General features: G+C 35.7%; 1 protein-coding gene across 1 annotated transcript; it reads right to left on the bottom strand.

The window, feature by feature from the left end:
• Window positions 1–284: 284 nt before the first annotated feature.
• On the bottom strand, window positions 285–14,421 carry LOC137948119 (protein SENSITIVE TO UV 2-like). Its single transcript, XM_068794073.1, has 13 exons — window positions 14,118–14,421; window positions 13,730–13,768; window positions 10,285–10,403; window positions 9,936–10,189; window positions 9,787–9,815; window positions 9,336–9,707; window positions 8,659–8,727; window positions 3,300–3,382; window positions 2,526–2,891; window positions 2,215–2,321; window positions 1,672–1,832; window positions 1,366–1,565; window positions 285–1,224 (listed from the first exon to the last, which is right to left on the bottom strand). Exons 1-13 carry the CDS (start codon window positions 14,415–14,417, stop codon window positions 960–962), a joined length of 2,364 nt encoding a protein of 787 aa, XP_068650174.1. The 5' UTR covers window positions 14,418–14,421; the 3' UTR covers window positions 285–959.
• Window positions 14,422–14,966: the final 545 nt, after the last annotated feature.

The following is a 14,966-nucleotide window of genomic DNA, read 5'->3' as shown; positions in this document are numbered from 1 at the left end:
CCTAAGCCAACACCAGTAAATTTCTCAAATTTGTTGGGAAAAGGGACTCTTTCATAGCAATTTTTTACCTGCGCCAGTACAAATCCCCAATAAAAAAGGACAAAATGAAAAAAAAAGGAAAAAAAGGAATGAATTTTTAAAAGTTATGAAAAAAAAATTATTCCCAGAAAAAAAATTTGTCAGAAAAAAAAAAGAATTTTGTTGTAGTGGTTTTGGGAGAGAATCACGTGAGATTGTAATTTAAAATTTATTAAATAAAAAATCTAATATAATCTTCTCCTCGTTCTCCCCAATACATCATTGAATCACTGTATTCTTCTTCTTCGTCGTCGTCGTCATTTCTGCCTCCTACTTGTAATAGGAAAGACAGAAACAACAAAGAAGAGAGAGATTAGATAGATGAATATGGTCATGTTCATATCTTTTGTCTTCTTGAACCGTAGAAGATCATCTTGCTCCTCTGAGGTCTATAAGGATAAAATTGCTTGCTAACATTCTGGACCCAAAAAATAAAAAGGAATGAATAGCTTTAAAGCAAGGGTGTTCTTCGCCAGCTCTATACCTTAAATACAAAGCCCTGTAGTACTTCTTCCATTCACTCCAGCTGCTTCTTGTTAACCCCATTTTTTAACCTCCTGATTATTCAGGTAAAAAGTTCAGCAACGGTGGGAACTGACTTCTGATCTTATTCTGCAGATCCAGTGCCACATTCAAACGCCTGTTTCCATTTTGCCCTGCAGTTTGTTTTGAAACACGGTACTTGAATGAAGTAATGATGGAACTCCATTTTACTTGCCTTGGAGCATAGATGCCAACATAGTACTTGCTCCACTCATGCCCATTTCAAAATTTTCAACTCTTCCAGAAAAAGCTGCTCCCGGTGATCTCAGTGGTCTTAATCGAACCAAGCTTAGGATGACCATGTAAACCAAACAATGGACCATAGACATAAGTGTACCTCAGGGGATATTATCACCAAGAAAAGTAAGAAGCCGAGTTCTGAATGAGTTAGCCAGTTGCACAAGCTCCGACTCCTTGGTCCGTATTTTATTTGATCCATCATACTTGAGGTCTCTGTTTTTCCTAGATATACTATCCACAACATCGATGGTCAAATTTGCCATGGCTCTGCTGCTAGTTAGCACTCCCAAGACGGAAGTTGAATAAACTGGATTTGATGCTAATCGGTTCAAAAGAATCAATGCTTCCCTCACCAGTAAAGTTCTGACAAAGAAAAATGGTAAAAATTAAGTAATCTTAAGGAGATCAAACTCATAACTAACAGTGAGAAAGAAATGAGATCAAGAAGACCGCTTCTTCTTCGTAGCTTGTATCAACTAATGCAAGAGATGGCATGTCTTTTACCTTTCCCTAGAAAGTTCTTGTGATGCCACCATCTCTACTGCTTCAGCACCAATCTCTGATGTCAAGACTCGCACAATCAACTCCAGAAAGTCCATTCTACCCTCAGATGAACTTAAATTCAGCAGAACTTCAAAGCCGCATTTTCCAGAGGATGCGATAAATGCCAGAACAATAATTGCATGCCGACGTAATTTGAGCTCCTGTGAGAGTGAACTCTTATTAGTTGCAAAAATAGCATACCAAATCCCACTTCAACAGGGTTGGAATTGTCCAAGAAATAAAGTTAAGAAACAAACAACATATAACCTGTGCACCACTTCCTTTGCAGGCTAGGCACTCAGTCAAGCCCTCCAAAATCCCACCAGTCGTTCCATGTAACACTGCAGAGCTTCTTTTACTATTGTCAGACCCTTCTACAAGATGAACATCTTTATGCGCATCACAGAAAATCATCAATAGCTTTGGGCCTTGTGTATACAGAGAAAACACAAATTTTAGTCATTGCTTGGATCCATCCAACAGCACGGCATTTTAAACACTCAAGACTACAAGCAAAATATGAAGGGTATGGAGAAGTGACACACCAAGTCTTTAAAGGAAGAATGCCTTTAAACAAAATTGCAGAAATTTAAATGATAATCATCTAATTATACACACAAAAAGTAGCAATTGTACAAATATTTTATGACACGATTAAGTCAAAAATGTTATTAAATACAATTCTATTTTCTACGAACTATGTTTCTCTACATTTTCTTTTTACTTTGCAAACTTTAATTTTTTTTTTAATGAAAAAAAAAATTGATGAGTAGAAGATTTTGCAGTTGCGTCTAAAAGGATTGGACTTACAATTCAACAGTAAGAACAGAAGACGCAATGCTTGCATCTGCACCAAGAAGCCAACTTCTTTTCTCAGTAGCCAAGACAGGCTCTCAAAGACTGGCACTGATCCGAAGCTGTATTTTGACAGAGAGCATGAGCACCATGAGTAAGACAAGAGTTCAAAAAAGAAGAGAAATGTTCTTGACAGAGTGCATGAACACAAAAAAGTAAGACAAAGAGTTCAAAAGAAGAGAACAGGTTCTTGATGGAGTGTATGAGCACCATAAGTAAGACTAAGAGTTCAAAAAAAAAAAAAAAATAGATTCAAGAAAGCTCACCGTTCTCTTTCTGAATTGGGGTTTGTTCTCATCAATATCAGATTCATAACCATTATTGCTTCTACCCTTATGTTCTCTTCATTATTCCCAATTGTGACTCGATGCATCATCTTAAAAACTGAAAGCAAATAGACCGGTGAAAATAGTCCTTCACTGCTAGAATTCTCACACACAACATTTTCCGTGTCAAAGGATCTTGATGAAAATAAATCTCCAGATGACTCCTGATCTTGTTCCACGGCAGATTGGACCCCAGTAGTCACTTTCTCTATACCACGGAACCGCTTAATTTTGTTCAAAAGAGAATTATTGATCTTATCTTCAGAGGAGATTGGTTTGTGAGGATGAGTGACCACTACATTATCCCTGACCAAATTACACTGAAAAAATCATACTTGAGTTTATAAGCAAGTAACAAAATAAAGCAGACTACGATGAACTATATTAAACAACAAATCTTCATCACTGGTCATCTGCATGCTCGTGAGACTAAAGGTCTAGCTTAGTCAGATGATTGTATGGTATCATAGCTGTGGAAGTTAACTAGTCTCAAAAACCCCAAGAGATTGCCATTGATTTTTCGAGCAACACTGTTTGGTTAAATATCACAAGGGCTGAGGTATCCTTACTGGGGCACAAGAATATGTGTCCTTCTATTTCCAACTAAACAAACGAGATTGTGAAAGCAGGGTGAAGATGTAGTCCGGACCAGGGTTTTTGAACCAGTTTGCTGGCACCCGCATTCTTTAAATAAGAAAATTTTGCAGTTTCTACCTTTTGCTCGATCTTGTGCCAATGCTCAGTGTATGCTTGAGTAGTACATGCAGAATATGAAGAGATCTCTGGACAACTTCTGACTGCACAAACAGAGCTTTTAATAAGACAAGTTGGAAACATACGCATTTCAAAGACAATACCCTTAAATCATTTATATCATACACATGTGGTGGTTAAAATTAGGTTTTGCAGTGTAGTGGTAGAGCTGGTAATGGCTTGTGATAGGTTCCCACCATATTTCCATCATTGTGAAAGGGTTTCAATCCAAGAGCTTGTCCCTCAAGGAGACTTAGACAAAGGGATCCTTTATCCCCTTATTTATTCTTTGTGCTGTGGTTTTAGGTTCAGCTATTGAAGGTTCAAGATAAATGTGTTAGACCCCCTTAGAATTTTTTTTCTTGTTTTGTGTGAGTGTTTGCCAGGGGGAGCTCTTCCTCATCTGCTATTTGCTCAAGATAGATACAATTGTGTTTGCTAAAATCAAATAAGAAGCTGCTAGAGCTTTCAAAAAGATATTAGATGACTTTGAAAACTGTGAAGAATGAAAATAGAGAATAAATTGAAGAGAAAATAAAGAGAAGAGAAGGAAAGGAGAAGAAGAAAGCTGACGTACAACTGCTGGATAGGGGGAAAGTCGACCCCATCTTCCTGCTATTTCTCACTTCAGTGGTTTTTACAAAAAAAAAGTCTAAAAAGCCCCTCTATTACGGATTTAAACATAAGTGACAAAACACCCTTCTAAAGTTACCAGATTATGCAACAACACATCTCTTTAAACACACTAATTTGAACTCTTTTTTTCTAACAAATTACAAATCTACCCACAAGAGAATTTACGAAAATACCCCTGATTCTTAACACTCCCCCTCAAGCTGGAGTATATCTAGTAATCCCAACTTGGTACAAAATTTACTGAAATCTCACTTTCCTAGAGGTTTAGTTATTATATCACCAACTGACATATGGGATAACCACCTTACCACTTAAACATCCCTCCTCACAAAGTATAGATCAACTTCAATGTGCTTTATTCTCTCGTGAAACACTAGGTTTTTTACAATAAACATTGCTTGATTTGACACTTAAGCACCATAGGATCCTCTAAAGCCAATTTTAAATCTCTCAACACTGACGATATTCACATCCGCTTGCTAATAGTATGAGTCATTGATTTATATTCTACGTTAGCACTAGAACGTGCCATAACATTTTTCTTTTTACTTTTCCAACTAATAACATTTCCTCCAACAAATACACAATAACCAATGGTGGACTTCCGATCAAGTTTAGAGATAGCATCATTTGCATCTGAATATCCCTCAACTTGAGATGGCCATGTGGAGTATACAGCAGGCCTTTTCTTGGAGCTCCCTTTAAATACCATAAAATTCTTTGTGCAGCTTCAAGATGAATTTTACGAGATTCCATAAACTGGCTTACCACACTAACAGGAAAGGCAATGTCGGGTCTAGTGATAGTTGTATATATGAACTGCCCAAATAACCTTCTATACATAGTCTTGTCTTTCAACAAAGAGCTGGTCTCATCCAAAAATTATGACCAACCTCCACTTAAGTATCCACTGGTTTGGCTTCTAATAGTCCATACTCACTTAATATGTGAGTGATATATTTCCATTGTGAAAGGACTATCTTTTGCTTACTCTTAGCAACTTCAATCCCCACAAAATATTTTAGGGACCCAAGATCCTTAGTTTGGAAATATCTACTCAGATAATCCTTCACTCCTTCAATCCTCTTGTTGTGACTTCTAGACAGCACAATATCATCAACATATACCACAAGAACTATAGCTCTAGATACTTGATGCTAGACAAGTAACGAATTATCACACTGACGTCGCATAAACCCAAAAGTCGTAACAACTTTATCGAATTTTTCAAACCAACCCCTTGGACTTTGCTTTATACCATTTATGACTTATGTAACTTGCAAACCTTCTCGCTCTCCCCCAAAACAACATATCCAAGAGGTTGTTCTATATAAATTTCTTCCTAAAAGTCACCATAGAAAAATGCATTTTTTATATCAAGTTGAAATAGATGTCAATTCTTATTCATAGTAGCAAATTCTAAAATTCCAATAGTATACATACGAGCCACAGGTGAAAAATTTTCAAATACATCCACACCATACGTTTGAGTGTATCCTTTAGCTACTAACCTCGCTTTATAACGCTCAATTGTCCCCTCGGTATTACATTTGATGGTATACACCCAACGACAACCAACTATTGTAGCATCACAAAGGGGATCCACCAAAGTCCAAGTCTTACTACTCTATTATCCATAGCTTTCTTTGACTTAGGCAAACATAAAGCATCCTATGCTTTGGTAGGTACATAAGTACTAGACATCGAAGTAGCAAAAGACCAAAACAAAAGAGAGAAACTATGGAAAGAAACAAACTTGGAAATAGGATATCAAGTACCTTTTTTGATGTCGATAGGGAGGTGTAAATCATCGAAGGTAGGACCTTCAAGCATGGAGGAAGATAATCCGACCATGTCAGAGGGAGTCATGTCATGAGGTTGAGGTTGTATTTCATGCTTGGACTGCTGTTTGTGCACCTTTATACGTTAATAAATTTGCACAACTTTCTATGGAATAGAAGTATAAGGTACGACAGAACTATCCATCACAGGAAGAAGAAGAGGAGACTCATCAAACACTACAAGAGTAGATAGTGACTCAGACATAGCACTAAAGAATAGTGTAGACACAAAAAATGTTACATCTGTTTAAATATATATTCTCTTGTTGACAGGATCATAACATTTGTAACCATTCTGGGTACGAGGATTACCCAGAACAATACACTTTATAGCACGAGGAGATAAATTATCAATTTGATGACCAACTGAATGAACAAAACAAATCGAACCAAATATCCTAGGTGTGACATTAAACAAAGAACATTCGGGCTTCAACACTTGCAAAAGAATTTTTCCTCTCAATATGAAAGAAAACATCCTATTGATTAAGTGACAAGATGTCAAACATTGAATCTCCCCAATACAGCTTGGGGACATTCATTTGAAATAAAAGAGTGCAGGCCACTTCCAACAAATGTAAAATTTTCTTTCTACAACTAAATTTTGTTGTGAAGCGTACAGACATGAAGACTGATGAATAATCCCATGAGCGACACAAAAAAAATAAAAATAAATTATGATTTGTAAACTCAAGATCGTTATCGGAACAAAAAATACAAATTGTAGCACCAAGTTGAGTTTTTATTTCATTAAAGAACTACACAAATATCTCGAAGGAGATATACCTAAGTAACTCTGCAATAGTCGTCTATGAAAGTTATAAAATACTAACAACCAAGCAATTTAAAAGTCCAAGAAGGATCCCATACATCTGAATGTAATAACTCAAAGGGAACTTGACTATGACTGCTACTCAAATGATGAAACATTGAACAACTGGTGCATGAGGCGGTCTCATGATGTGCCATAGAACAAAATCTGGAAGAGGCAGCTCTTGCCAAAGATCAGGATGTTTTTATGACTGTATGGAAGAGGTAGTATGCTTACAGAGTTATGGTTGAAAAAATGGGGACTAGTGCATGATCATTCATGTGTATTTGGTAACCTCAAGCTGAAACGTTGGATCAATTTTTCCCCCAATGTACTGTTTTTGAAAATTTTCATTTGGGCAGGGGTGTTTTCAAAACTTCTATTGCCTATGCATGATATCACAACTTTGGAGAGATGATCAGTAAGTCAGTGTTCAATTGCATCTTAGAAATTTTTAAAGAAGTTCTGGAAAGCAGCAGGATGCTTTCTTGGTATGGGCTGTAGGGAGGAATAGAAACTCTAGGGCATTCTGGACTCCTTTGGCATCTGTAAGTTCTGCCATGTCATCCATATTTGCTCTTGCTGTCAAGTTCATGTCTGCAAACTGGCTGAAGTGGAGAAGCAAATGCCGGATAGCTGGAATTTTGTGCCAGATTTAAGGATGAATATGAGAAGGCAAGAGGATAAGTGGAAGCAAACAAATCAGGGATGATGCATTGCATTCATTAATGGAGCTGCATGCAGGGATAAGGAGCTAGAGGAATTATTAGTAACTAAGAAGGAACATCCTTCTTTATTTTGCACTTCCATTACCAAAGAGTCTAATAATTATGCTCAAGCACGGGCATCTCATGTTGCAGTTTCTTTGGCTAAATTTGCTAATGAAGAACAGGTAATGCGGAAAGGCATCTCCAAGCTTATTGTTAATACCATAAATGAAAAATGTTACTAGGGCAGTAAAAAGATTCAGATAAAATCTGGATCCGATCCATATCCAGATAAAAAATGTCAGATAATATCCGAAATTTTGGATCTTTCGGTTCCTATTCAGATATCCTGATCCGAAAAAAAAAAGGTTTCGGATCCGAAATCAGAATAAAAGGTTTGAATCCCATAAATATCTGGATCCGCAACCCAGCAATGAATGTCAGCCTCCATGGAGAGTTTGCAGAAGGATCACTGACGCTGTTAGCTTGTCGTCCACATTCCAGAGTTGGTCTGCATCTGATATTCCATCAAGCAAAGGACCAATATCTTTCCAACTTTGCATTATTGTTAATCTGGACAGTGAGGAGGAATCTCGTGCAGCTTGTCTCAGGGAAGTTGCTTATTTTGGGCATTTATTTAGTTTAGGTGTGTCTGGTTGTGCTCTATTCTTTCTTGTTTCTTGTTTCTTGGATGAAACATCAGGTTTCATTTAAAAAAACAAGAGAGGTTATTAAAATGCTCGAAGCTGTACCTGTTAAATAACAAAATCATCTTCCTTAGGCTAAACACTATTTGCCAAGTCTTGCGGAAAGTACTCCTTAGCAATCAATTGACATAAACTAAGCCAGGCATGTGCAGAACCAAGAAAAAGAAACACTAACGGGACAAACTAGTTTTTTCAGTTCCGGACCAAAGAAGAAACTTTTGAGAAAAATAAACGAAGAAGTTCTTGTCCTTTTTATTTTTTTAAATGCAAGAATAAACCAAGCAGTTTTGATGTGCATTTTAGCAATACCAATTCACCAAAAGAGGCTTCTTCATTGTTGATTGTATATGAGCAGTTCAGAAGGCTCTGGAATATGTAAGTAGTCTGACGAGTGACAATCAGGTAAATCAGCTTGTCAAAAGCAAGATAAACTTGTTACTTGATAGTCATAATATATGTTTATCCTTTTAAACATTTTGTCACAGTGATTGTTTGCTTTTGTTATAAGCTGACCATCACAATAAATCACATCAGATACGTAAAAAGATAGTAAATGGGTACTCTGATAATACATAACGCAATCAAGAAAATAAAAAATACTGTTATTTTAGCACTCACTTTTTCAATAACACAGAGGTTAAGAAGTGCTTCAAGCAAATTATCCAGCGGCATCATCCCATTACTTATCTGCTGATACATAAGACAAATCATTTACAGGAGAGATTACAATAGCACACCACATTGATTGCATGGAAAACCTTATAAAGGCTATAAAAAATTTGATACAGCTCTCATATTTTCTAGGTTAACCTCCTAAACTCCATAAACATAAAATAAAAGGTTTCCATGAAAGGTCACTAATGTTCCACTTGCTAATTATACTTGCCATTGTTCAATTAACAAAGGGTGACTTTTAAATCCTCTTCCCTCCCCTGTACATTTGCAGGATCATCAAAAGAACAAGTAGGAAGAACTAAAACCAAAGTTGGGACAAAAAAGACTAATACAAGAGAACCCAAGAGACATGCAGCGCATAAAGATTCTCAAGCTAGTACAAGTGGCTCAGTTTCCTACAAGTTTGCTAGCTAGGAACTTAAGTGCCAGTAAGCTACCTATCTGCCACTTGGCTACCTTGTCAGGCCACAATGATCTCATTCAACTTGGATCTGGCAGCATAAAATATACCAAGGCTTGCAAGAAAATGGCTACATGTGAAGAAACTGAATAAAGAGAAAGAAAAAAACTAAAAATGATTATGAAAAACGAGACAATTTATATAATTATGTTATTTAAACCTCTGTGAGAAGGGTAAAGAGCCGAGTCACTTTTGCAGCTTCAGCTGATTCAACAGACTGTATTTCCTCATGCAATGTCACATTAAACCTTTGATCTCTCAGAGAATCCAAATTTATTCTGGAGCTACTCATGCACCTGAAAAGTTCATAAAAATCTGATGCACAAGCTACAAATATCTTGGAAAGCAGATCTTTTCTAAATCTGTTCCCACTTGGAGCTTCCCAGATTTCATGCAATTTCTTTGAAATACTGTTGAGCAAAGATGACTCATCCTTTGCAGAGATGTCACTATGATTCTCAGAGAAGTCTGTTTGGATTCCTCTGGCTTTAGTACACTTAGGCAGTGCAGTTGTCATAGGTGAAACCAGTTCCTATTCCAAACAACTTTCAAAGTTAATGTGCAATACCTTGTGAAATGAAATATATGAAAATTCATGGTTGTAAAATTACCTGATTGGGACGGCCATTGCAGCTTGTTGCTGCTACGAAGAATAATAAATGATGGGGGAAAATTATAAGAAAGATACAAAATGAGATATCAGAAAGCTGAGAAATATTTTACAATGGAATAAAATTTTCATCAGTGAAAATAAATTTACCGGTATCAGCAATAAATCTGCGCTTTAGTTCAGATGCTGCAGGAGCCACGTCCACTTGAAGATCTTTTCTCATATTGCCATCTTCATACAAGTTCTTGTGATTATAATATTTGGGGACACTTTCCCTGACACATGGGATACTTGAAGCACCTTTTGCTGGAGAATTATAATCACCAGAGCCAATCTTATCAAGAGCAGTGCTTGTACCATGGGGTTGTAAGCTGGCATGATCTTGAATAGTAGCTTCATAATCCCTGAATGGCAAAAGGTTCTTTCTCAAGAATGGCACATATTACAAAAGCAAAAAACATGCTGGCTTAGCACCATACCAAACAACAGTTCAACTCACTTATGAGCTATCTTCATACAATCTATCTCAACATTTTTTGCCTCTATTTGTGAAAAAGCATTCCTAAGCTGTTCATCTTTCTTGTCTCTCTCCTTTTTAAGCTCCAAACATTCATGTTGCTGCAACAATACAGGCATTTTATCAGTTTAAATCCTACAACTCTGGTGGTTTTACAGAAATCATTTTTTTGGGTGAAAAAGGAAAAAGAAAACGTAAACATATTTTTAGTGGGAAAGGCAACGCCAAAAAGATGTCTATATATATTTGTTAAATGTAATAGTGAGAAAAGTGACAAAATACAAGATTTGCACAAAAGTGGACTTGTTGACCAGTTAAACTACCAATTACAATTGTGAACCATGCTATTGGTAATAACGTACTTTTTAACTCAAGAGTTCTGATATCTGTGAAGACATAGTTAATTGAACCATGTTTCGAATTGGTTCATCTTATCATTCTCATCTATTCATTTCCAAAAACCATAATAAAAGTGTTAAGGTAAAGATTACAACAATAGTTCTTGAGACAAAATCCAATGTTTGGATAATGTTAAATGATACCCATATGTGTAGGGGTAGCATGACTATTAAATGAAGATAATTTCCATAGAGATGGCACAGAATTGTAATTATGCAAGTTGGTGTATGTCCTCTTATATCTTTTTCTTTTTGAAGCATGTACCCTTAAGGATACTATAGTGTTTACAACTATAAATACAGCCTCAAGGCATGGAGTAGAGCATTCAAGTCTCTTCCTCTTGGCTCAAATTCTTCCATACACCTCTCTCTCTTTTCCTCTTCTTTGTCTCTCTTGGTTTCTTACTCTTCTCTCCTTCCCTTGAGATCTCATGGGTTTATGTGTTAGTCCTAGAAATCAATATGGTATCAAAGCGAGCAAAGATTTAAAATAGAAAAGGAGAAGAAGTTGGAGAATAAAGGGAGGAAGAAAAGAAAAAGAAAAAAGGAATTTCTATTTCCCTTTAGTCTCTTTCTCAATTCTTGTTTTTATTGGTTTTCTCACCTCTTTTACCATACAAATTATATAGCAAATTATATATCATTGGAAAGATCTTTGAGCTTAGTTTTCAATTCAAAATTAATTGTTGCAATCAGATTTTTCTAGAGAGAGAAATTGATATCTAAAGCAGAGAAGTTCAAGCAATAGAAAAGTTTTGAGTAGCAGCAGAAAGCCTCAACTTTTGGAAAGGTTTGTACCAACATTACAGAGGATTTATATTAAGAATTATATATTAAAAGAAAACTATGTGAGTCTACTTTCTATCCCAATAAACCGTTTATCAATCTGATATTTCTAGAGAGAGATATTCACATAGGAAGAATCAAAGGTCATATTGGTATCCTATTGCATACGAAAATCTAAATTTAAGCCCTTTTTTTGCTTCGTTTTTTTCAGTTGCTAATGTTGGTTAAATTTGCTATTTGTTTTCAAACTCTAGTCATGATTCTAAGTATCTTTCATTCCTTAAAAGTTTCTTAACTTTAATATCACATTAAATTAGTTTCCATAAGAAAATTCTTTCCCTATATAAGTTTAATTTCCTTTTAGACAAAGTCTGAAATTTTTGAATCAGAATTTTTTTTCCTAATTCTAGAGTCCAAATATTAGTGTCCTCAATCTCTCTTATTCCATAAATTGTCTTCTAAATACTTTCTTTGCAAATTGGTCAAGTTGTGTTAAAAAGTAATTGCCTTATAATGGAAGTCTATGTTTAGAAAGTTTATATTACTATGTTCCATCTCAAAACTTTCTTATTGAAGGTATTTTTAAGTTTCCTCAATTATCATGTTCATAGAGGAATTATTTTTTATCTCCCTCTTGAGTCAAACTTGGTCGTCCCCCAAAAATCATACTTAATCAAATTTGTTAAGTTATTTCAGTACTAGCATTACAGTCTCCTTCTTATTACGGTGATGGTTATTTTCTCTTCATTTAATTCTCCATTACCATTTTACTTGGTTGTCTTTCTCCTACCATCCTTTTTTACTCTTGTTTACCCTCTTAGGTCAACTCCTTGGTGCGTTGTTTTAGTTGGTCCTTTCTTTATATATGAGTGTTTTTAAGTCCAATGAGACATTTTTATTGGTACCTTGGGTTTTTATCTCCGTCTTTTGAGTGACATGTATTACTCTCTTAAGTGATTATTATCATTATTTTGTTTGAAATCCTTTGAGGTTGATTTCGACTCCTACTTTATCACCTATGTTTTTTAATTTTTTGAGAGTTTGTGTCCGATTGAGTACTTATCCTTGGGATACATTGATAGTCAAGATAATTACGACAGCTACTTTTTTGTTTCAAACTGGGATCATTGCCATTACATCCCAGTTTGAGGGGGAGAATCGAAGAAGAAATATGAAGGATGGGGTAGGTGACAAAATCTAACATGAAGGATTCTAGAAGTTGAATCAAGTCAAGTCACATTCATTACTTCATTGATTTAATGTACGTCCTCTTCTTATTTTCTTTACATGTAAGAATTCATATTAGAAGTTGAGGGCTGCAATGGTCGCGCCTCCTTCCAAATTCCATGTTTAAGAAGAAGAAAAAATATAATCTACATTGAAGAATTCCACATGTTGTGATAATCAAATTTTATGTGACTAGATTATCCTAGTCAAGGGGAGAACAAGATTAAGACTACAAGCAAGAAGTCCACAAGAGCAAGATGAATTAAAGCAAAGCAATGAAAATTTCTTTTTTAAGCACACAAGTTTTTTTACCAAGATTATTTGTACAGTGAAGTTACAAACACCAATTGAGGAGTATAAAAGACACCCACATGTGTAGGAGTAGCATGGCTAGTAAATAAGGAGAACTTCCATATAGATGACATAGATTTATAATTATGCAAGTTGGTGTATGTCCACTTATGTTTTTTTTTCTTTTTGAAGCATGTAACCCTAAAAGCATTATAGTCATTGTAAACACTTTCACACAACTATAAATATAGCCTCAAGGCATAGGCTAGAGCATTCAAGCCTCTTCCGCTTGGTTCAAATTTGTCCATACACCTCTCTCTTTTCCTCTTCTTTGTCTCATTTCGTTTTTATGTGTTGGCACTAGAAATCAATAAATAAGATTCAATTAGGTAACCATTCAGAGCTTAAGAAGAGGAGATTTACAAATTTTGATTCAACCTCACCTTGAAAATTACTACTACTCTATTGTGGTACGTTTCAAATCATTGTATTAGTTTGGTAAAAACATGTCTTGGGAAATTCCTTCTCCCTGATTCAGCTTTTATTATTCATATGAAACCCAGACTACAGCTACTAAGATAATGAGAGTGAGCATCAATTTAAGTTTTTTTAAAAACCATTGGCCAATAAATTGACCCAAACACTCAGTCGTATCTCCAACCAAATAAAAAAAAAACAAGCTATTTGATCACATGCATAAGCTATGAAGTTATACAGAACCATACCAGCTGATTCAGTTGCTTTGAAACGCGACTCAACCCTTTCTGCAATCAAAGATAACCTTCAGATAACGTAACAAGACAATGTTGATATGCCAAAAAGTAAAAAAATAAAATAAAAATAAATCACGTGAGACCATCCTATACAGCTTCTTTTCTTGATATATGTTTCTTCTCTTTTTATTTATTTTTAATAGGACAAAATCAATGTATGCCTTTTAAGACAGTTTATTCAAGTAGCGTAATTTCGATTACTGATAAACAGTTGAGGAAGATGTCCAAACACATGTTCAAACCACTCCATTCAAACATTATACTCTGAAAGATATTCTAATTGAATAAGACCACCTACAGTGAAAAATAGGAGCAACCATCAGAAAACAAAATATCGCACCTTCAATCTTTCGATCTCATTATCCTTCCCGGACCATCCGATCACCGGCACAGAAATATTCCAAGTGTTGAAAGTTTCCCATTCGCTTTCCGGCAAAGAAACCGAGTTGGGTCTTTGAGAAAGCTCTCGTGGCGGCGAGAAGCAGACATTCCAGTCAACAGTCTGGCGAGTGGGCGGGGGCACAGAAGCCGCTGCCTGACTGGCGTTTCTAGTGGAGATGACTTCTTCTTCCAGGCGAATCGCCAGGTCCAAAAACTTCTCGTCCCATTCATCGAAGCCTTCGAAGGCCTCGAAACTCATTACAAATGGGATTGTCGGCCTTGCGAGACGAAGATGAAAGTTTAGGAATATGGTTTTTATTAAGATACTTATAAAAATGGCGATAGTCAAAAGGCCAAAACGTGGGAAATGGCAGTTGTGTCAATTGACATATATCTGTGGGGTAATTTGGTTATTTAACATATATGAACGTTGAACGACTTTAAGTACAGAGTACAGAGTGCATTCATGCAGTAGACTACATTGTATTGTTAAACTTTATAAATACAAGTATTGTTAAAACCGAACTGGCCATCAAACTGGTAGCACGGCCAATTTGGTCTTAACTTATATTGGAAAAAGCCATAGGTTGGACCAACATAAGATGCTCTACACCCCTATTAAGACATCTCAGATTTCTAAATGGACCACTTAATGTATATATCTTAGATTAAATTTTCTATAGAAAAACTAAAACACTTGCCCCTAATTTGTTTTTTGAAAATAAGGGCATTGCAATTTGCATCATATATAATGTCTTAATTATATTAACAAGACTGATGTTGAATTGTGTATTTTTTTACTACAAAC

Source organism: Aristolochia californica, unplaced genomic scaffold, assembly GCF_029961685.1.
Source record: "Aristolochia californica isolate CCGP_79_NKW_82.1479 unplaced genomic scaffold, dmAriCali1.0.hap1 SCAF_13, whole genome shotgun sequence".
NCBI classification, from domain to species: Eukaryota; Viridiplantae; Streptophyta; class Magnoliopsida; order Piperales; family Aristolochiaceae; genus Aristolochia; species Aristolochia californica.
This window is presented reverse-complemented; position numbering and strand designations above follow the sequence as displayed.